The sequence below is a fragment of the Pagrus major genome, chromosome 21 (genome assembly GCF_040436345.1).
Source record: "Pagrus major chromosome 21, Pma_NU_1.0".
NCBI lineage: Eukaryota > Metazoa > Chordata > Actinopteri > Spariformes > Sparidae > Pagrus > Pagrus major.
In genome coordinates, this window is record NC_133235.1 from 31,394,064 (window position 1) to 31,417,222 (window position 23,159).

General features: G+C 43.7%; 1 protein-coding gene across 4 annotated transcripts in view; it reads left to right on the plus strand.

Annotated features, from left to right (window-relative positions):
- rasal2 (RAS protein activator like 2) overlaps positions 1 to 23,159 on the plus strand; it is a 74,829-nt gene that overhangs the window by 38,960 nt on the left and 12,710 nt on the right. For all 4 annotated transcript variants that reach the window (XM_073490699.1, XM_073490696.1, XM_073490697.1 and 1 more), the window contains 6 exons: positions 9,901 to 10,004; positions 13,976 to 14,088; positions 20,196 to 20,349; positions 21,079 to 21,177; positions 21,699 to 22,253; positions 23,144 to 23,159. The exon at positions 23,144 to 23,159 is cut by the window's right edge and continues 129 nt beyond it. In XM_073490699.1, coding sequence (XP_073346800.1) covers positions 9,901 to 10,004; positions 13,976 to 14,088; positions 20,196 to 20,349; positions 21,079 to 21,177; positions 21,699 to 22,253; positions 23,144 to 23,159 — 1,041 coding nt within the window. The remainder of the gene's footprint in view (positions 1 to 9,900; positions 10,005 to 13,975; positions 14,089 to 20,195; positions 20,350 to 21,078; positions 21,178 to 21,698; positions 22,254 to 23,143) is intronic.

Here is a 23,159-nt window from a genome sequence, read left to right on the forward strand (position 1 = left end):
AGTAAATGATGAATTTGTCTGTGTGTGTGTCTGTGTAACCAAAGTTATTAAGTAAATGTGGTGGAGGAAAAATGGAAAGTACAAGTACCTGGAACTTTGTTGTATTTAAGTAGGGTACTTGAGTAAATGTACTTAGTTACATTCCATCACTGTTGTTAATTGATTCTTGGACTGATCGTTCCAGCTGAACTTTATATTTTGAAATGTTTTGTGTGTAAAAATCGTAATTTGTAAAGTAACTAAAGCTGTCAGATAAAAGTAATGGAGTAAAAAGTAAAGTTTTTCCCTCTGAGATGTGGTGGAGTAGCAGGTGTTTGTGGAGAGAGAGCCCAGGTTCAGTTCTGGTTCCTGTGTGGAGGAGTTCTGGGGGACAGCAGCAGCTCATCCTCTTCTTCTTCTCTGGTTTTACGTGCAGCAGCTCATCCTCTTCTTCTTCTGTGGTTTTACGTGCAGCATCTCTTCTTCTGTGGTTTTACGTGCAGCATCTCTTCTTCTGTGGTTTTACGTGCAGCGTGCGTCGTCACGGTGAACGTGCGCATGTCTTCCGGCTGCGTGCACTTGGCTGCTCTTCATTATTAACGGATGCTGTGACAGTTAGCCTAAATTGTGGCTCCAGCTGTCCCCAGTTCAGCTGTAATTAGATCATTGTGTCCCAAGTTCACTGAAGACGAGTGTCTTCTGTGTGTCTTCATTACGTCTCGTGCTGTGGTCAGCGGGACATCCTTCTACTCCAACACGTCTCCGTTCAGACGAGTGGACAGAAAAAGTTCACGTTGAGCTGTTTGTTTTAATGCAGATTTATGTTCAGGATATTTCTGTACATTTTTCATGAATTGTGAATTCATGGTGATATCTAGTAGTTAAAGTTTTTACCCCTCTCCTATGGAGGATTGAAACAGCCAGAATCATAAATAAATAAAGAAAAAAGAAAAAAATAGCTCAGCAAATAAGTAAATATGTCAAAAATGCAACAAAAATAATACAAATTATATTACAATATTACAAAATGCAAAGGTTAAAATGCCGAAATAAATATAAAATGTATTATTTTATTCATTCAAATCTATTTATGTATGATCTGTTTATTTAGTTCATGTATGCCTGCAAAATACAAAGGTAAAAAAACACATACATTTTAACATTAATAGATTAATAGATAAAATGTTAAAACAAGTCCAAACACTTGAGACACTAAAGAAAGCACAGAAATTGGTGAATGAATACAGAAGTAAAATAAAACTATATTTCTATGTGTTTATTGAGACACTTTCAGTCCTCCACACTGTTCACCTGTAGTGTCTCCTCTTAAAGGACCATTCTGCTCTTTTCTACAGAGTAAATCTAGGTAACTTACCCAGATTTACTTTACCCTTACTAAGGGTTAGAGTCATGATTGAGAAAATCATGATTGAAACAGAGTCTTGAACCTGCAGAGCGTTCAGACCGGCGGTGACACAGCGAGTCTGCAGCTTCAGGCTGAGCGCTCTGTCTCTTAATGAGAACAGTGTCCTTGTCACGACTCGTTGAACTGATTCAGTCTGCAGCTGGATGACAGACTGACTCTGGATCAGATCCATCAGGCTTTAATTCAACTCCATGGACACTTTGTATTGTTCTCATTTACATTTTAAAATGTCTTTGTGTGGTCCTGTCCCTGCCGGCTCTCCCTGCCTGTTCCCTTCATGTATATGACGGTTTAATCTCAGTACCTGTTTGGTATCGACTGACATGAGTCATCTAAGTCAAACAGATCTGCTCTGTTTTCTGCTCTCGTTGACCTTTTTCCTTTAGTCAGATATTAAATCTAAATCACAGCCTGGTGGAGCATCATCCGTCAGTCTGACACAGTAAGTAGTGTCAGCAGGTGGTTCCTGATTGAAATCGTCATTTCTCTGCTGTAAATCATTAAAAAGGTCTTTTCTGGCTGCTTGTGTTTCATATTTGTTTAGTTTAATGACAGAAAGAAAATCATGATTATTCTTCTTGGATAATAATTATCCAGTTGGATATTGTTCCACAAAACATCAGATGGTTTTAAATGTTTGAATAAAAAATCATCAAAAATAGAAATAGGTAACGAGGTCGGACGTGAAACGGCACGAGCCACATTAACATGAAGCTGGAGCAGGTTATTAGTCAGTTATGATCTCTTCTAACGAAATAAACTAAATAATGAAACAATATAAACAAACTCCAGTTAGACGACGACAACAACAACAACAACAGTCAGACGTGCACTCCCTCCAGATGTTAAAGTTGATGTAAACACTCGACGTGCAGCGTGTGAACAGAAATGTTAATATTCATGAGTGGAGAGGAATGTGAAGTGATGTGAGAGGAGGCGGCTCGCACAGAACTGGTTTCATTCTGTGGACAGAAATTCCCTGAATATTTGTTGTGAAAGCAGATCTGTGTGTCTGAAGAGGATGAGGAGGAGGAAGAGGAGGAGGAGGAGGAGGAGGAAGACTGCAACTGTTGTTGATTATTGACGTCTAACTAAACAAGTGAAAGTGACCTGAGAGAAAACAGAAACAGGGCAAATACATACTGAAGAAAAAACAAAACAAAAACAGAAATGATCATTTATGTAACATTTTATAATTATTTAATTCCAACATTTGTTTTTAGACTCATTTTTGTGCATTTAATGACATATTAAGCTAGTTTTTCATGTTAATGTTGGTTGTGTCCGTCTCGGGCCTCCGCACGGATCAGTTTGTTCAGGGAGTTGAACTCTCAGCCTGTCGGTGTGCAGCTGCACCCAGTCGAGCAGACAGACTGATTATACAAAGACGTCTTTCAGCAGCAGATTACTTTTGTTGTGTCGGTGTTTCAACTGTCGTCAGGTGTGTCAGCGCATGAATTACACTTTAACTCGTGTCGGCCTTCAAACATTCCCAGCATTCCTCCTGCATCCTGATGACATCACTGCCTCACATTCATACTCCACTGACCACACCGCGGTCTGTGTTAGAGCTCCGCCCACGTTCAGGACGGGTCACTGTGGTCAGGGTCAAAGGTCAGACTCAGACCGCTGCAGGTGGAGTCTCATCGCTCCAGACTGACAGCTGGTGCACAAATAATCAAATTATTCAACGTCAGGGGACAAAATGTGACGAAAACTTGACTCAACCGTTTTGTTTTGCATCCAGTGAACAAAAAGACGTTAGTGAGGCTGAAAATACACAAAGAATCACAAATATGATGCGTTCAGTTCAAAAATTCAAAACTAAAAGGTGTTTTCTAAACACAGCTGCAGGATTTTACAAGGTCTCAGAATTTAATAGAAGTTTTTACATGAGTTTTCCCTGACATGAACTGAGAGGGCCGAGGTGTCAAATGACCCTATATTTCCATTTATTATCTGTTTAACTAATACATTAATAAGCACTGTTGTTTGAGCTCTGTGGCACAGAGGACTAAAGCATTCATCAGTATCAGGATCAACTCATTGTTGGTTAGACTGCAGGAAATGTTTGGAACAACACCAGACTCAAACTTCAGGCCTGTAACGTATTGATTATAAAATGCCAGCGTTCAGCAGCAGAACTTCACTGATCGCTGTGTATCGTGACTCCTGCTGGTCTCCAGTCTGACTGTGTCCCAGTTTGTGAAGGTCACCGCGGTGTCTCTGTCAGAGGAGACTCTGGTGAATCCACCGAAACGATTGATCGAGCCGAGCCGTGACCGAGCCTCCTCTAATCAATAACTCGTTAACAGCAGCAGCAGGAGGAGGATAAAGGACTGAAGATCACTGACCGACCGGCTGCTCTCACACACAGATGCACCGCACGTCAGGGACTTCAGTATAACCAGCTGTTTTTAGAGCTCTCATCTGAATAATTAAACTGTATTTATCTTTAAATAATATCTCCCAGAAATCCAACACTTTAGATGCACCTGAAAGCATCACAGCCCCAAAACTTACTTATCATTTCTCGCATGAATAGACAATGAAACTTTATTACATTTTCAGCTGTAGACTCAGTATCTGTCAGATTATTAGTGTTGCATTTTTACCAGATCACCAATAAGTAAATCAATTAAAAAATATTAACAACGGGATCCTGCAAAGTAACTAGCTACTTTGTCGTGGAGTAAAAGTACAATATTGGCCTCCAAAACGTAGTGGAAGTATAAAGTACAGAAAATGGGAAAAATACTCAAGTATTTACTTAAGAACAGTGCTTGAGTCAAATGTAGTTAGTTTTATTTCATTGCTGGTTATTATAGAATTGTGTCTGATCCAGATATCAGTTATCAGTGTCTTTGATTACTAATGATCGATATCAGCCCTGAAAATAACAAACAAATCAGTCGATCCCTGACTGTAAGGCTCGATTGATAATGCTCAACTAAATATAAAGAAGACCATAGTTTGGACTGAATTAATGTACTAGTTAGTCACAGTAAAACAGTTGCAGCATTCTGCTAAGATGTAATCTTCACTGTAGCTGCTGAGCTAACAGTGTTAGCATCAGACAGTTTTCTGATCAAAATGTGTTCAGTTAAAGTTTGAACTTCTGGTGATGACGAAAAAAAATCTTTTTAGCAAATTTTTCTGATCAATATTAGTGAGAAAGTCAGATGTGAGCTGTGGTGTGACGAGGAGGCAGCTTTTTATTTCTGGCATTAAACCCAAATGTATATAAAAGAGATGGAGTCTGTTGAACTGAGGCAGCTGCTTGTTTCCATCAAAACTCTGAACTAAAGAGACAAAATTTAGTTGCACATTTGGACAGAACAGAAAACGCTGAAGTGGCTGTTATTTACAACCTTTAGGAGATGATGGCTGAGCCTGACTTTATATCATCAGGAGGAGATGATGGCTGAGCCTGACTTTATATCATCAGGAGGAGATGATGGCTGAGCCTGACTTTATATCATCAGGAGGAGATGATGGCTGAGCCTGACTTTATATCATCAGGAGGAGATGATGGCTGTGTTTTTAAAAAAAAAATTGGGGGTGAACTGTTCCTTTAATGTCATAAATAGAAGGATTAACAAATAATAAGATTACTGTAAAGTTACTGTTTTTAGTTTCATCCCTGATGTGATGCTCCTCCGTCTACCTCTCTCTCTCTCTCTCACTCTCTCTCTCACACACACACACACACACACACACACACACACAAACACACACACAGTTAATAGCTGAAGCCCCCAGAGTTGTGTCCCACATCAGTCGACTGAGGGGAAACTTATTTAGTAATTATCCTCTGAGCGCAGCGATAAATGTAGCTCCAGAGGAGGAGGAGAAGAAGGAGAAGAAGAAGAAGAGCGAGCGAGGCTGCTGCAGAGAGAGAGAGAGAGAGAGAGGAGCGTCTGCAGAGCGAGAGAGGAGAGGAGGAAGACGTGAGGACGGAGAGAAAGCAGAAAGCAGAACAGTGCAGTTGGAGGATTGATTGAATAAATGCGGTAAAACCTCGGCGCTGCGAGAGAGAGAGAGAGAGAGAGAGAGAGAGAGAGGGCGGTAGAGCGAGGGCTAGAATTACTGCTGAGTGGAGAGAGAGGGAGGGCGAGAGAGGGAGAAGGGCAGAGATGGGAGAGGAGGGACCGTGAGGAGGAGGAGGAAGGAGGATGCGGTGCTGAGGAGGGAGAGGCAGGTCGGGGGGGACGCCGAGTCGAGGATGTTCACGGGACGAAGACGGACGTTTGCAGCTTAACCTCATTGGCTGACAGGTGGCGGCTGCTTCGGCCAATCCCGTCTGACCGTGTGTGTGTGTGTGTGTGTGTGTATGTGTGTGTGTGTGTGTCCTCTCCTCAGATGATGGGGAACAGCTGTGATCGAGGTACCGTCTCTTCCTCTCTCTCTGTGTTTCTGTCCATGTCATGTGACCGGCTTGTCATACCTGGCTTCCTGCGGCATGTTGCCTCAACTTTGTCTCAGCGGTGAGGAAGAGGAGCGATGATGTCCGCTGCGTTGGGACATCATCGCTCCTCTTCCTCTCGGGGGGGAGGGAGGGAGGAAGGGAGGGGGATGCATGAAAGTTTGTCCGGCTTCCTGCAGCGCAGCGTGCCCCCTGCACCCTGCAGCTGGAACTTGATCCAGCACTTTAAAAAGCTGATGAATGCTGACGGCTGCTGCATGCTGCGTTCACTGTCGCTCCGTCAAACTGAGCTGGATGTTTCCTGTTGCATCAGGCGGCACGTTCATGTGTTTTCATACCATTTAAACATCATGTGACGTCCACACGCTGCTGATTTGATGTCTCTGTTGGTTCAGCATCGATCTGACACTGTTGATTGTGTTTACTGGATGATGAGCTGATATCCAGCAGCCACAATTACATCCTGACTCTTCGTTATGTGTGAAATAAACTTTAGTGTGAGCACAGTTGATTCACGACCGGCTGGCAGCTGTTGGATCATTTGTATCGGTCACTTTAACCCCCTTATTCAGCAGGTATAAGCAGTTTACATTATAGATTTAATAAATGGTTTATGACACACTGTAATGTCATCAGAAGAGAGTCTGCAGCAGTTTACATGCAGTTTTTATTGGAGATGAGTGAGTGTACATTTGAAGCTAGGGTTGGGCTGATAGACAATGACATCGTTTATCGCTGAGAGCTGACAGTCGTCGACCTCTGACCTCTGATCATCGTAACATCGTGATGTAGAAGTCGCCCACCGGAGAGAAAAATGAAGTGTGTCCCCTCAGAGCTGTTGTTGTTTGTGACATGTGGGAGAGGAAATCAAAAGGAGTTTGTTGCATAACGTCTTCATGTCCTGTTTATTATTGTCTTATTGAACCCGCTCCGTTAAACGAACCAGAGACACTGTGGCAGTGAAGTTTATTTTCTGCAGTCCATTGGCTGAACACAGCTAAGCTACAGACATGTTTTAAACCCAGCATGGGGCATCAGCCAGCTCTGTTTGAAACAGTTTCAATCCTCATTTTCTGCTGTATTGATACCTGTAGCAGCTGCACTTGTCAGATCTCAGTACTGTGAAAATGCAGAGTAACACAGCCGGTTGTATTAATAAGCAGGTTGCAGACCTGGGCAATATGGCTAAAAAGTCCATCATGAGAGTGAAGTTTCATATCGATAATTATTGATCATTGTGAATGCCCTGCCCTAGTATTATCATTTTTAAAGACCAGACTAAAACATGTTGAATTTAACCTCCTCATTTTGAATGTAACCACTTTATCAAGACACACAGGTTATAAATATCACACGACAAGGAAAAACACACAAATAAAAACATACCAGCGAGCTGACGTGTCCTTTTTTATTCAGTGTCGTCTCCGTCAGCACTCATTTTCTCACTGTGGTGTTAATGGGTTGTGTGTTTGGTTTGTAAAACGCTCGGTCAGCGGTGGAGCTGGTGCGGCAGATTATGAGTCATAGTTGCCCCGGTGCCCCTTTGGCTGTTGCAGCTGCAGCGTCTTGGGGCTCATTACGTAGAGCAAACAGGCCGGGTGGTGGAGCAGCGGTGGCCTGTCTGCTCTACGTAACGAGCCCGGAGACACTCCAGCAGCGAAGAGCGGCTCTGGAGGATGAGTGACACCGAGAGGAGCAGCAGAAGACTCAGACAGAGGCTGAAGGGGTCGGTGTGTTTGCCGGCACGACTACAGCTCGTAGGTTTCAGACCGCAAGGAAAGCAGACATTCCCAGAGCTGCTGTGTGAGTTAATAGTTTTACAGGCGGAGCACGGCTGGTTCATAGTGACGCCTCTGACACGCTCTTCTGTTGTCAGTCACATGGCGACGGTTCAACCGAACTACACGCCTGATAAATGATTGGCTGTTTGCGCGTGACTCGTAGCACGCTCCATTATCAATATGTGATAGGCTGTTTATGTCGCCGCGTGCTGTCGAACTATTGAACATTTTATCTAACTATTTGTTCTTTGCTCTAGATGACGTGTCTATCGTTGATACATATTGTTATCGTCTTATCGCCCGGGCCGGTTTTTAAACTGACTGATCACGTATCAACAGCTGAACAGACTCTGACACGACACTGGAGCGTCTCCATCCAGTGAACGATCGTCCGTTCACTCTTGTTTTATTTTGGTTTCTGTCTCTCTCCCTCTTCACCTTTCTGTCTCCTCCGTCAGCCGCTTCTTTTGCTTTTGACAGTTGTTCCGGTTGTTCCACTGTTGCCTGGGGAGAGTGACCGGGGAGAACAGTGACACTTCATGTTGTGGTTGCACGCTGCCAGCTTCCTTTGTGCCGTAATTTGACCTTCAAAACAGTCCTGGTGTCAGACTGAATACCACCGTGACACTGAGCTTTACAGTGAACCAGTCCATACGTAGATGGTGTCACCTGTCTGCAGACATCACGCTGTGACATCACGCTGTGACATCACGCTGTGACATCACGCTGTGACATCAGGATTACTTCAGAATGAGCAGTTAAAGTAAACAAGCTGCTGCGTTGAATATCTCTGTATTAATTGTGGATCATTGATTATGTCTGGTGTGAGAGGGGTTTGTTACAGAGTTATCACCGACTCTGCAGCTCGTCTCAGTTCTGGAGCTTTTCAGTGTCTCTAAAGTTTCAGACTAACTGGTGAAGAATTATCTCACAGCGACACAGTCAGATATTTCCCTCCGGAGACCAAACCAGCAGCTGCCCGATGCTGCATGTTGCTCTGTGTCTGCTGGATGTGGAAGCGGTTTGCTAACATTTTAGCATAAACTGCTTTGTAATCTGATAATCTGTCAGATGATGCGTTTACAACTTGTTCTGCTGCCCACAAGTGTCCTGAAAATCAGTCCAAAAGTGCTGTATGTTATCAGAAATGCTTCGCAGTCGTATCCATACATCCTGTCCTTTGATATAATGTGAAATGAAGCTGGTCCTCATTTAGCTGCCTGTGTGTGAGGACCTCAGGAGATCCTCTGTCACCAGCCTGCTGTCGGAGGTGAGGAGTTATTTTGAGCGTCCTGTCTGCTGAGGCGTCGTCAGGAGCGTCCCTGCAGCTGTTAACGGACTCGTAGGTGTTTTTCAGGAGCTGGTTGGAGAGGCGCTCAGGCCTCCAGAGACACACCTCAGACAAGATGGCTGTTGAGTTAGCTGGAGAGGAAGTAAGAGGGGCTAAAATTAGCTTAAAATCGATGCAGCTGGATGTGAGCCAGCTCTGAGGACGTGGCCTTTCACTGGGCTCAACTCAAACCAGGACCAGCCACCATCCAGAAGTTACATGTCTCTGTGTTTTGTCAGTCAAGCTTGTCTGGTGAATGTCTGTAAGAAGAAGGAATATTAGCTGAGCTGATGGGACTCGAGGCCTTCAGCAGGGCAGAGGGTGCTGATGTGGGGCTGTGAACCTGTACGTCTGTCTGTCCTGCCGTCCTTGACACACTTCTCTGTAACCGCTCAGACAGACAGCAGAAATAATCAGAGCAGCACAGAAACACTGCAGGTTTGATGTCATGAAGGAAAATCTGATCCACATCCAACAGTTCTGGTTGATAATGAAGTCATGTAGAGAGAGAGTGAAGCTGCATCCGGCTGTGGACACAGATACATTCATTAATAATCAATAGATTGTTGGTTTGTGATCTCTTTAAAGATTTGTCCACAGAAGAAACTGTCTTTCTGGACAGAGAAATCTTGATTTGTCACATTTGGTTGATTAAAGTCAGACTTTAGTCATTTAAACGAGCCTGATGTGGTCGTTGGCTTAAAGTAAAGATATGTTGTTGAAAAGATGAGCTCAGTCGTTTTGTTTCCACCTGCTGAAGGTGAAGCAGGAAGCAGCTGCCATTAAACAAACGTCTCCTCCACCTCCTCCACCGTGTTTGACTGTCATCAGCACGTCCTCCATCCGTCCTGCTCTACGCTGATGATGATGATGATGATGATGATGATGATGATGATTGTGACAGAGGAGGAAGAGGCTGCTGAGGTTGATCTAACACACTCTCTGTTTGTCTCTGCAGAAGTGTCTTCGGAGCGATCTCCGAGGAGGAGGAGCATCTCCGGTCTGAGTTCAGAGAAGAGCGTCGCCGTCGACAATCCAAACTCGTCGCCTTTCAAAGTGCCGGTGAGTAAGAGACGACTTTCTGACTGAAGCTGAGTTTGACTAAAGACAAACAACAGATGCCGATAAAAATCATTATCCGTCAGTATGTGTTTGTTTTTAATCATGAAGCTGTGATACTATTTTAAACTGTGTGTCTGAGGTGTACTGCAGTACATGTTTCAGGTATCGGTACGTTACTTGAGTATCTCTGAGACTTTTCCTCTCTACATCTGAACACAAACATCTGAACTTTCTCCTCCTCACATTTTGGTGCATTTGAGGTGAATTATGGATTATTGTTATTTGGCGTCATCGCACGCCGCCTTCCCAACATCACCAGACTGATGTCGACCTATCAGAGCACATCACGCACGGCAGACGCAGCGAGACGAGACAAAGACGTAAAAGACGTAAACAGACAGAGAGGGAGGCTGGAATGGGGAGAAAAGGCGTGTTAGTGTCTCGTATCTGCAGAGAGTTTCTTATTTTCTCACTTTGTTGCTGCTCGGGACGCTTTACCAACCCAACATGTGGCTGTTTGACGTCCTGGGAATGAGGCTTTACTCCCCATCACAGTCCGACTCTCGCCTCACACGGCAGCAGATGGTTAAGATGTTTGTGTTGACGACCTCTGAGAGCTGTTAGATATCCACCTCAACACTTCACAGTCATGTTTGGACTCCTGACAGCTGAAGATGAAACCTTTCATCTGTCAGCTAAATATAGTCCAGCTCAGACTCACTTATTGATGTTTTCTACATAATGAAGCCTGCGGCAGTACTCTGATTACCTGCAGTAATCAGTTACAGCTCTATTAATCAGGTTATGTGCATTAGGAGGCTGCTGATAATCAGATGAAGACATTTACATGACAGTTTACACAGATGGAGCGTGGATTTAATTGGTTTTAAATCTAATTCAGTGTAAAAGTACAGACAGTAACATGAAGTACAGCATCCAGTACTAATAGGAGGTATAAATACTACAAACACTCGTCAGAGAGGATCGTCTGCTGACTCTGTTAGCATGTTATTAACAGAGACACCTCAGAAAAAGGATGCAGGCTTTACTGTAACGTTTAATTTCTTTATCAGAGACTGTGATTGTGTGATCGAATACAGAGTCAGAAACATGTCGTACAGTCATGAAGAGGTCAGGAGTCCAAACTGAAGTGAGATATTCTCTAAACCAGGTGGAGAGTTCAGTCTTTGAGTTTCTGATGCTTCTTACAAACTAAAGATTTTATTTCATGTGATGGAAACACGGTTAAGAATCGATCCAATCTCCAGAATAAATGTTAGCTAAGTGTTTTTCTATTTCTCTCGTTACAACTCTGTGTTTCTGCTCTGGTTAGTCACAAAAACCACTTGGTTATGGTTAGAAAACATCATGGCTCTAATTAAAATACTTTTCTTTGGTCGCCATGAATATGGTTTGAAATGTCCTGAGTTAACCTGAACAAACACCAGGATCTGTTGCCACAAACATGGCTGGAAATGGCCCGTCTTCGCTCGACAAATATCTGTTTTAGGTTTCCATAAACACGACTAAAGATGGAATCCTTAGAAACACCCGGTTTTGTCGTTGCGGACACGGCTGGAGATCCAGATCACACTTAAAAATGTTCAAAGGCCGGTCCTCTGTTTGGCCGCGTTGTCGTCACCACCCCAGCCTCCCGATGTGTGCACCCAGTTCAGACACGCCAACACTTTTATCTGAGCATCTTAATAAAGGATGTTAATCTGGTCTCCTCAGATCAGGTTGATCTCTGTGATCGCAGCAGACGAGCTGTGTGGAGACATCTGATGTTTAAATCATCTCCAGCTGCTTCAGCTGTTCAGCAGAACGCTGCAACTCTGTTTTACTGTGAAGCTCCAGAAATGTTTCGTGGACTACGAGACTTCACCTGACTGAATCTACATTTTTGAGTGAACTGTTCCTTTAACGTCATGAATGTTGTGTCTCTGAGTTGTTGCTGACGTTGTTCATGTGGTAGAAATGTGACTTCTTGCAGAGAGTTTGTGTTGAAGCTTCAGAGGACTTCATACAGTAAATACAGACAGACAGGGTGCATGCTGGGAGATGACGACAGGATCATAAATACATCTAGCAGTCAGTCCTCTGCTTTAAACACTGAATCGTGATGTTCACTGATCCACGCAGACCAATAATCCTGATCAATATCTGTGATCAGCCTGTGAGGTGGAGGTGGTGCAGATATTCTGGACCAGCCGGATCTTTATTCTGATGCATTAACGGAGCCAATGAGCCTGGAGGGAGTCAGTGGGGGAGGACATGAGGGTGAGGAGGTTGAGGAGGGAGACTGAGATGTGTTTGAGGATATTAATATCTCAGGAAATGAGGCCGCTCACTTCCTGTGCTCTGCACCGGGCTTTTATTGTCACGGAGGAACTGATAGGTGAAGAGGAGCCGAAGGGTTTGATCGGCTGAGTCACGTGACCCTGCAGCGCTGACGGAGCGCTGACTCATCATCCACTGTCCACTGAAAACCATGTCAGTGTTTGACCTGCAGGAGGCAGTCGAGTTCACACTGATGTCCTGGTCGTCATAGCAACCCAAGCAACAACACCTGATCAGTTTGTCTCATCTGAAGATGTTTATGTGCTGAGGATGAGCACCAGCCCGTCACTGACTGTCACTGACTGTCATCTGTTCATCATCAGTTCATCTGCACATTATGTCTCATTGATGAGTTAAAAGTGAAGTCACCACATGTTTTATTTAGTCCGACAAACAAATCTTTAAAATACTTAATACCAGGAAGTAAAACAGGTAATGTTTTAAAGCTTTCGTCACGTTGTGGTTAGTCTCGGCTCTGACTGTCTCCTGAAGTTATGGCCACCAGATGAAACGCAGCGTTACCTCGAGGAAACAGGAGGATTTCTCTGGTTTGAACATTGTTGAAACATTTGGGATAATGTAAGAACACAACTCAACAACATGTAGAACAAAGGTCGAGTCATTTTTAGACATTTTAATGCAGAAATCGTACATTTTATATCTTTAATAAACATTATTGCAGCCTTACAATATTCATTAATCCTCAGGAGTGTGAGGAAAACACTAAATTATCGTGTCGGATGGATGGACGGACATTTCTGTGAGTCTTTTACCGGCTCATCATCTTCATGCCGATGCCTTTTTAAAGGTTATAATCTGTGTACGTTTCCCAAAACTCCTCAAATTAATCACCAAAGTCACAAACAAACTACACTGATGGATGTTCTGCGATGTAAAATGACAGTTTTTATCAAAGGAGTCTGGTGGATTTGACAGTTGACCGATGGATGCAGCAGCTTCACTCCCACGCTGGTAGACTTCACATTCACAGCAGCATCGAGCTCACTCATCTCAAATCAGCTTCGTCACATCGTCTATAATGTTGTGTATAATACAGGGTGATGACCAACGGAAACAGTCAACAGATCCACCGTTCTCATGAGTGGTGACGTGATATTGATTTATTCATTCGAGCTGCGAAAGCTCAGAAAAACCGACCTTGTTCTGAAAGAAATGTTTTTTTCACCACGTAATGTGTTTTCTGTTTGACAGTACTCATGTGTGAAGACACACACCTTATTTTCCCTTTAACTTTCACTTTGAGCCTCAAGAGATGTTATAAATATGGCTGAAACTCTGCCTCCATTAGAAGTCGATCACTGCTTCTTGTTTACTGCCAACATTCAGAAAACTACCAGACAGAGTTTTATAAAACTCACCGGATATGTACGGTCAGCAGAAGATGAATCCTCATGGTTTTATTTACCTCCTGTAGAAAGACACAGTGATGACATGAATGTTAGAGGTCTCTGTGAAGCTGCTTCCTCCTCCTCCTCCTCCTCCTCCTCCTCCTCCTCCAGCCTAGGGTGAACCAGATCAGTCTGACTTCCTGTTTCCTCTGACCTCACCTTCATCACACACCTGTCTGTCTCCCTGAGTCTGATCTTCTGTCCTCTTTTTGAATCTTTCAGGGGTTTTTCAGTAAACGTCTCAAAGGCTCCATCAAGAGGACGAAGAGTCAGACCAAACTGGACAGAAACACCAGCTTCAGACTGCCGTCGCTCCGGCCTGCTGACGCTGACAGGTAACTCTTACGATCCTTCAGAGAGTCTATTATCTGACGGCTCACAGCTGTGTGAACAGTGCAGGAGATGATTTCACTCCCGTCAGGTCCGTTGAGTCAGTTACAGTTTGGACCGTGTGTGACGGCTGATTGTAAAGAGTCTGTGTTTGTGTCGCTCAGCTGCTGCTGACGGTCAGGAGATTGAATCAGTGTTCACTGTGTGTCCATCTGAGATTGTTTTGGGAGGAACGCAGAGCTGCAAGGATCAGCCGATCGAACGGAAATTAGCTGCCATCTATTCTGATAATTAATTAATTGTTCCTCCAGCAGAAATGTCAAACATTTCGCCGGTTCCAGCTTCTTAAATGTGACGATGTGCTCTTCATTGTCATTTCTGACAGTAAATGAAGAGTCTTTGGGTTTTGTTTCAGAACTAAACCCCAAATACACTTCATAGGACTAAAGATGTGCTCGGCCCAGTATACCTTCTCTCAGGTGTTGAGACACGAAGCTTTATATCTGTGAGGAGTTTAAAGATGAACGTCTTCAGTAGGAACCAGCGAGCCAATCACAGACGCACAGAATAAACCACAGACAGAAGCTCAAATACAGAAACCAGTCGTGGCCTCATCAACTGTGTTTGAGGTCCTTTAAGGTCTGATCCAGGTTCATCGTGACCCGGTTCAGATATGTGAGACCTTCATGATGATGTCGGCTGTTCATGTGTCTGCAGTTAGTTCATGTTGTTCATGACACTCGGCACTGATGATGCTGCGATATCAGACTTCATTTCCTGTTTCTGCTCCAGTTTCCTCCAGTTGTCAAGCTCCTGTCTGTCTGTTTCTCTGTCTGTCTGTTTCTCTGTCTGTCTGTTTCTCTGTCTGTCGGTCTCTCTGTCTGTCTGTCTGTCTGTTTCTCTGTCTGTCTGTCTCTGTCTGTCTGTCTGTCTGTCTGTCTGTCTGTCTGTCTGTCTGTCTGTTTCTCTGTCTGTCGGTCTCTCTGTCTGTCTGTCTGTCTGTTTCTCTGTCTGTCTGTCTGTCTCTCTGTCTGTCGGTCTGTCTGTCTCTCTGTCTGTCTCTCTGTCTGTCGGTTTCTCTGTCTCTGTCTCTCTGTCTGTCTGTCTCTCTGTCTCTCTGTCTCTCTGTCTCTCCGTCTGACTGTCTGTCTCTCTGTCTGTCTGTCTGTCTGTCTCTCTGTCTGTCTGTCTCTCTGTCTCTCTGTCTGTCTGTCTCTCTGTCTCTCTGTCTCTCCGTCTGACTGTCTGTCTCTCTGACTGTCTCTCTGTCTGTCTGTCTCTCTGACTGTCTCTCTGTCTCTCTGTCTGTCTCTGTCTGTCTGTGTGTCTGTTAAGAAGTTGAACTATAACAGGATGGTGGAGGGTTTCTTTATCTCTCAGCTCCTCCTGTTTCTCTGTTTTTTAAAGGAGGTTGTGGGTTTCTCCTCTTCCTCCTCCTCCTCCTCCTCCTCCTCCTCTTCCTCCCTCCATTAACCCGCCCAGCCTTCCCAGCACTGACTGGAGGTGGTTTTACTGGAAGGAAGTCTGTCTCTCCTCTCTGCCTGCTGCACAGTCTGCTGTTCCTCAGTTTTCACTCTGCAGATGGTTTTTGTGTTTCTCTGGTTGTAAAAGTTTTGTCTGCTGAAATTCTAACTTTTATACAAAACCTTGAAAAATATCGATTATTGATACTACAGGGAAAAGTTGACTTTGAGGGCATAACGTGTTTTATTCTTATTAAAAGATATATACTGCAGGGCTTCTGTACTGTGTGATAAGCACAACAGCATTTAAGTAATCAGGTGTGAGGAGGCGGAGCTATACTGCAGCCACGTGTGCGTGTGCGTGTGCGTGTGCGTGTGTGTGTGGAGTGAGAAAAAGCACAGCTGGAGTCAACACTGATACTGTGGAAAGTCTCACAGATTCAGTATCGATGTTTAGATATTTTTGACAGCGCTAGTTTGTAAAATACAAAATAAATACATATCTCTCTGGCTCTTCAAGTGTCCTTGAAAACGATGAGTCCTGGAGAAGTTTTTAATCACAGGAACCAAAATGATTTTGTATGAAGTTTATTGGTGACTGATCGATGGTGACCTCGTGCTTTGAAAACGTGTCTGGAATTGTGAAACGACCTAAAGAGCTAAGATGAATATTTGTCCTCACATACAGAACAAGATAACATCATCTATATGCAACAAACCAAACAATTACAAGGTGTAACTTTAAATTTTCCTGAACCCGATGAAAAACCGACTCGATAGGTATCACACACAAAGACAGAAAAATCCTCACCAACATCTTATTTTTTCACTGGGTTGGGTTGAAATTAGTCCTGAAGATCACAGAGACCCTGAGGATCATTTACAGCATGTGTTCATTTAAATAGTTAATGCTGGATGTTTACAGTCATCAGAACAATAACAATAATAAATCCAACCTATTATTATTATTATTATTATTATTATTATTATTATTATTACATCTCCACTACTTTTCACTTTGTTGAGCCAAACAACCAACAAGGATTATTTAAATTTACCTGAAATCTTTTTAGGTGAAAGTGTTAAAATGACTAATATCATCACATTCAGTGTTATATTGGCTTCAAGACACTTACAAGTTACAGCTTGTAATCGCTCGTTTATTTTTTGTTAAATGTGATTTAACAAAGTCTCAAAGTTCTCTATAAGTGGACGACGTGAACAGGAAGGCTGGAGGTGAGCTGGTCTGCAGCGACTGTTGTATTTATGATACCAGTGTTTTCATGAATGATGGAGCGCTGCAGCTGCTCACATGTGGAAAGATACTGATGCAGTGAGGGTGCAGCTTTGTAGTCGACAGCATGTCAGCCAGCTGGACAGGAGGATAATGCTTTACGCACACACACACACACACACACACACACACACACACACACAGCCTCTGTCTCGTTCAGTCAGCTCTGAGCTCTAACTCCTGATGGACGGGTCGTCTTCTCTCCTCCGGAGAGCTCGAAACGCTCAGCTCTCCAAAACTCTCAGGTTCAGGTAGGACTGTGTGTGTGTATGTGTATGTGTGAGTCTTGGCTCTGATCTTTAGTCTCGTCTTAACTTCAGCTTGGTGTCGTTGCTGTGATGGAACAGGTTTAGTTTCGGGCTTTTCCGTCTCTACTTTTGTCCGTGTTGGTTCACGTGTCTAGAATCGCGACTTAAAATGGATCTAATGCATCTAATGAAGCAAGTGCGCCCGACCACCTCTGAGCAGGTTGAGGTGAGGTCAGGTGGGCTTGGTCATCACTCAGAGGTTATTTGGTAGCTGCTTCTTCATCTTCTAGATCCATGTTTTCATCATGTTTATGTTTTTTTAAATAAAATAATTGATAAATAATCGATAATAGATTGCCAAACAAAATCGTGGTGATAAGTCTCCGACTACCAACAGCTGATGCACCGTGGGAGAGTAAACGGCGCCGAGTAGGCTGCTACGTTTAAACTTCGTCGACTCGAGAGAAGCATGTCGTCAGTTAAAGGCTGAGTCCCATTTCCAGTTCTTACCCTACCCCTGGTTTTGCCCTTGAGATCAGAGTTAAAGGGATAGTTAGTGTTGAAATCTCCACCAATGAAATGGGACAATCAGTAGTCAATGATGGCGTTACCGTGGCAACCCTGGTTTTTATCACGATGCCATTCAACATTTATCTGATGGAGATAAAAACGTCGATGCTCGGTGAAGAACACTGCTTCATTCCCACGACACTAGTGGAGCTTTCTATGCTAACATTAGCAACCCGTGCTACTACACTGCCAGTCCGCACTGATATAATAACACTGCAACATCCTCCTCCACCCTTCTGTCCAAATACGGTCACTTCTGGGTCCAAAAAACAAAGATGGCGACAGCTGTAACGCCAAACTTGAGGCTTCAAAACTGTAATCCACAAACCAGCGATGATGCACTTCACTGTTTTTCTTTGGGAACAAAGTAGTTAATGACACATAGTCAGATGCAGTGTTGTGTGTGTGTGTGTGTGTGTGTGTGTGTGTGTGTGTGTGTGTGTGTGGTCAGAGCTCAGTAAGTGCTTCCTCCTCCTCTTCCTCTGTCAGTGGATCATGTTTCCATCCTGATGCAGGAGACCAGCCCTTCCTGAGACTCTGCTCTGGTGAAGGTTTTCATTCTTCAGTCCGTTCGTTCTCACAGATATGGAAATATTTACCACACACACACACACACACACACACACACACTCTCTTAGTGTGTTTAGTTGACGGAGCGTTGCAGCTTCAGGTCACATGATCAGACATGTTTTAACAAATCCACCTTTTAGTAAAGAAAAGCCACTGAATAGACCCGTATGAACGTATGAATGTATGAACGTATGAACGTGTTTTGTATCAAAAATATGTTTTTTTCGTTCCCGGACAGAAACTCGTGATGATGTCACTGTCAGGCTGTTCTCAGCTATGAATTCTGGGAGTTTAAAGGTCTTATTACCAAGTTCAGCCACTAAAGTTAATAAAGCTGTCGAGTAAAAAGTAATTTCCCTGTGTAAACTCACAAAATGAAAATACTCAATTAAAGTACATGTATCTTAAAATTGTACTTGTAAGTACAGTAAATGTACTTAGTTACTTTCCTCCCACTGGATGCGATTGGTCGGTGTATTTACGGCAGTCAGTGAAATGAGCCTGGTGTCGTCGCAGCATCACTGTTGATCTCAACCCAGTAATCTGGGTTTACATAACTCATCTGACACAGCAGGAGGATTACACACACACACACACACACACACACACACACACACACACACACACACACACACACACACACACACACACACACACACACACAGTAAATTAAAGAGTGTCCTGAAAAGCTGAAGCTCATCGGTGTTTCAAACAATCAGTAGAAGAAGCGTTCAGGATGTGAAGAGATAAACGGCCGCGAGGTGAAAGTACTCTGTCAGAAGACAAACACACAGCTGCAGTTATGTAATGAAGCTCTGCGGAGGACTGAGACTGACGAGATCAAAAGTAAATAAAGAAATATTCATATTTGGTTTATTTTCCCCTTTTCAGTCTGATTTCCAAAAAATATATAAATAAATTACATGTACATTTATTTCCTTTATTATTTCCCCAGTATTTGTTTGCACTACACTTTAATTTTCCATTTTGTTAAGTTTTTCATTTTTACATTCTGCAAGATAATACATAAAAACACCTTAATAAATTATTACCATGAAACATTATTTAATAAACACATTGATGAGACAATGGGAACATTAAAGAGAAGGGAATTAATACGAAGGTAAATGAATATGAAAGAAATACCAAATTATTAATGCCTACATTTATTTGTAGTATTACTTTTGGTGCGTTTAATGGTGTATTTATTTGACCATTTATAAACATATTTCTTTATTTTTACAACACAGCAGATGATGTTGAATTTCAGGAAACACTGAAACTCAGTTATTAATAAAATAACCTGCAGTGATTGTACGAAGACATGTTTCTGTCATCACTGCATTGTTTTACTTAATGATTTAAAGCTTCATCTGGAACAGTGACATTCATCTGATGAGTCGACACGGCAGATTTGAAACGGATGTAAGATATTTTAAAAGTTTCTTCTTCTGCTGCTGATTAAGCTGCAGCTGTCCGTTGACCTCGTCTCATTAACCTCCTCCCCCCTGAGGCCGGTCTGTAGTTAAACACCTGCCTTGCTCCTCGCTGCGTCACGCTCCGCTGCCTAGCTCCTGCTCTCCTGGTGCAGGTTGTTACTATAGAAACGCTCCCGGAGGCCCGATGCGATTGGCCGTCCCAGGACCTTGTTTACCTCCTGCTGGACGACAGAGAAGCTTGATAAAGGCGACGCTCTGCTCGAGCTGCTGCCGTCTGCTGCAGGGTCGAGGCGGGAGGACGGTGGGAGCAGGGGGGAGTCGAGGAGGAGGAGGAGGGATGCTCTGGGGATCTCCCCTCACCTGGCTCTGTGCTTGTTTTTCGTAGGTATTACTGCTCTCTGCTTCTCCGTCGACAGCAGGCGGCTCTGATACCTGAAAACTGTTGTCGTGCTCAGCGACGCCCCCTGGCAGCAAACACCCTCGACCTGCTGTTCATTTGTTTTATACATTTTCCCTCTCGTGTTGCAGATCTCGAGGCCTCCCCAAGCTGAAGGAGTCGACCTCCCATGAGTCTTTGCTGAGCCCGGGCAGCGCGGTGGAGGCTCTGGACCTGAGCATGGAGGAGGACGTGTTCATCAAACCTCTGCACAGCAGCATCCTGGGACAGGAGTTCTGCTTCGAGGTCAGTTCACTGCACACGGCTGCAACCAGCGACGACTTCCATCATCAGTTAAACCATCGATAGTTTTCTTAATTAATCGATAAGTCGATTGGTCTTTAAAGTGTCAGATGAACTGTTGATCAGATCTTCAGTTGACTGTCAGAGGAGGACAGAAACCAGAAAATATCACATTCAACAAGCTGACAGCAAAGAATGAATTATTTTCTTTAAAAAAAAAAAAAAAGTCTAAACGGATCAATTGAACAAAATCAATTTTGAAAGTGGTTGGTGATCAATCGATTAATTGTTGCAGCTGTAAACGCTCGTGTCTGTTCCAACACTCAGCTCACAGTTTAGTGATTTTATCAACAAGAGCAAACTAAAACCTCCGAGCAGAGCACAGACTCTGAAACATGGAGTATACATATATATATAAATATATGTCTGCTGTTGGTAGATGGTTAATTGATTAATCATTACAGCTCTATCTGAATTTATCAATATCAGACACATTTGTTATCAGGCGTAAACTTACAGCATCAAGTGATCAAGAAAGTGATCACATGATCAGCGTGTGCTCACAGGACTCACCCTCAAACAAACCGGTAAAAACTGAGTCAGGGAGAAAACTCTTTTGTTGGAAAACATCTAATAATTCAGTGTTTTGATTCGACCTCGCTGCCTCCTGTGATCAGAACTTTATTAACCTGCAGGTCAGATGTCATGTTGTCTCGTTGTCTCGTCTGTCAGGTGACGTACTCGGGCGGCAGCAAGTGTTTCAGCTGCACTTCAGCCTCAGAGAGAGACAAGTGGATGGAAAACCTGCGGAGGACGATTCAGCCCAACAAGGTGAGACACGTCTGTCCATGCACGGGAGGAGGTTTGATTCAGATGCAGCCGTGCTGACGGTCGGCTCAGAGTTGAGATCTGTACGGCTGCAGCTAAAGATTATTTCTGATTTATCTGTTGGTTATTGTCTCGATTGGTTGTTTGGTCGATGAAATGACAGAAAATGGTGAAAATGACAATCAGACTCAAGAGTCTTGAAACCAGAAAATATTCACATTAAACGAGCTGACAGAATTATTGTTTTAAAAAACAACTCAAACTGATAAATCGATTATCAGGATAGCTGCTGATTTATTTAATAGTCGTAAGAGCAAACAAACTACAAACTCTGAGCAAAGACACTGAAAAGTGTAAGTTAACAATTTTAATTAAAGCAAAGATGTGTTGACATCAGAGTTTTGTTTGATTATTGCAGAAACGTTCTGCTTTGATCTCAAATGATTCTTCAGCTGATTGGACTCATTAAGCCTGTGAGAAGCTGCAGGTCTTAGATGTTCTCACTGAAGTTGTTTGTGTTTCAGGACAACTGTCGGCGGGCGGAGAACCTGCTGCGCCTGTGGATCATCGAAGCCAAAGACCTGCCGCCCAAGAAGAAATATTTCTGCGAGCTGTGTCTGGACGACGTCCTGTTCGCCAGAACCACCAGCAAGACTCGCCACGACAGCCTGTTCTGGGGCGAGTACTTCGACTTCTCCAGCCTGCCCGCCATGCACAGCATCACCGTGCACATCTACCGCGACGTGGACAAGAAGAAGAAGAAGGACAAGAACAACTACGTGGGCCTGGTCAACATCCCGGTGTCGGGCGTGACGGGTCGGCAGTTCGTGGAGAAGTGGTACCCGGTCAGCACGCCGACCACCAGCAAGGCCAAAGGAGGCGGGCCGTCGATCCGTATCAAGTCCCGCTTCCAGACCATCTCCATCCTGCCCATGGAGCAGTACAAGGAGTTTGCAGAGTTCATCACCAACAACTACACTATGCTGTGCTCGGTGCTGGAGCCCGTCATCAGCGTCAAGAACAAGGAGGAGATGGCGTGCGCGCTCGTGCACATCCTGCAGAGCACCGGGAGGGCGAAGGTCAGAGCGCAACAGCCAATCTGACAGCTCAGTAGCAGTCATTAGCTTTCTCTCTGACAGCTCAGATTGATACCACTCTCATGTCTGTGCAGTCAGTCTGAAGCTACAGGCAGCTGCTTAGCTTAGCTTAGCTTAGCTTAGCTTAGCTTAGCATGAAGACTGGAAACAGAGGGAAACAGCTAGCCTGGCTCTGTGCAAAGGTCAACCTCATGTTAACTGTACAGACCTGAGGGTGATAACAATCTTCTCACTCTGGACAACAAGAATAAAAATAATAACTACTTCTAAAAACATTTCTTTAAAATACATTTTGATGTAAATATATGTAGATATTTTCCTCCTCGGTATGATTCATCTCAGTTTGAAGAGGAACAGCTCAAATTATTCACCGCTAACTTAAAAACTTCATTAACAAAGTGTTTCAGTGTTGACTCGTGGCTCGTTGGGTTGTGAGAAGTTCAAAGAAGTCCAGAAAAGTCCTGAGTCACAGAGACGGCTCGCAGTCAGTCAGCTGGTAGAAGTAATGAAGATAATGAACTTTAACGAGCGTGTTTTAATGAAAGTTGAGATAATAAAGGTCCGGTCAGCTCGGCAGAGATGAAACATGCCGTCTGCATCGCTGATCAACTTTGAACATCTGTCAGAATTATTCATCAAACCCAAACTGCTCCTCAGATCTCATTCTGTTCTGTAGTTCATCACGTGTTCATGAAATAATCAGCAGCTGAAATAAATAAATAAAACTAATGAAGATAAAAAGATGAAATACTTTGAATCCTGATCGTTCCACATTATGTGACAGTTACATCTCTGACTCTCAGTGGGCTGTCACACACTCACCGCTTCCTCTTCCTCTTCCTCTTCCTCTTCCTCTTCCTCTTCCTCTTCAGGACTTCCTGACAGACC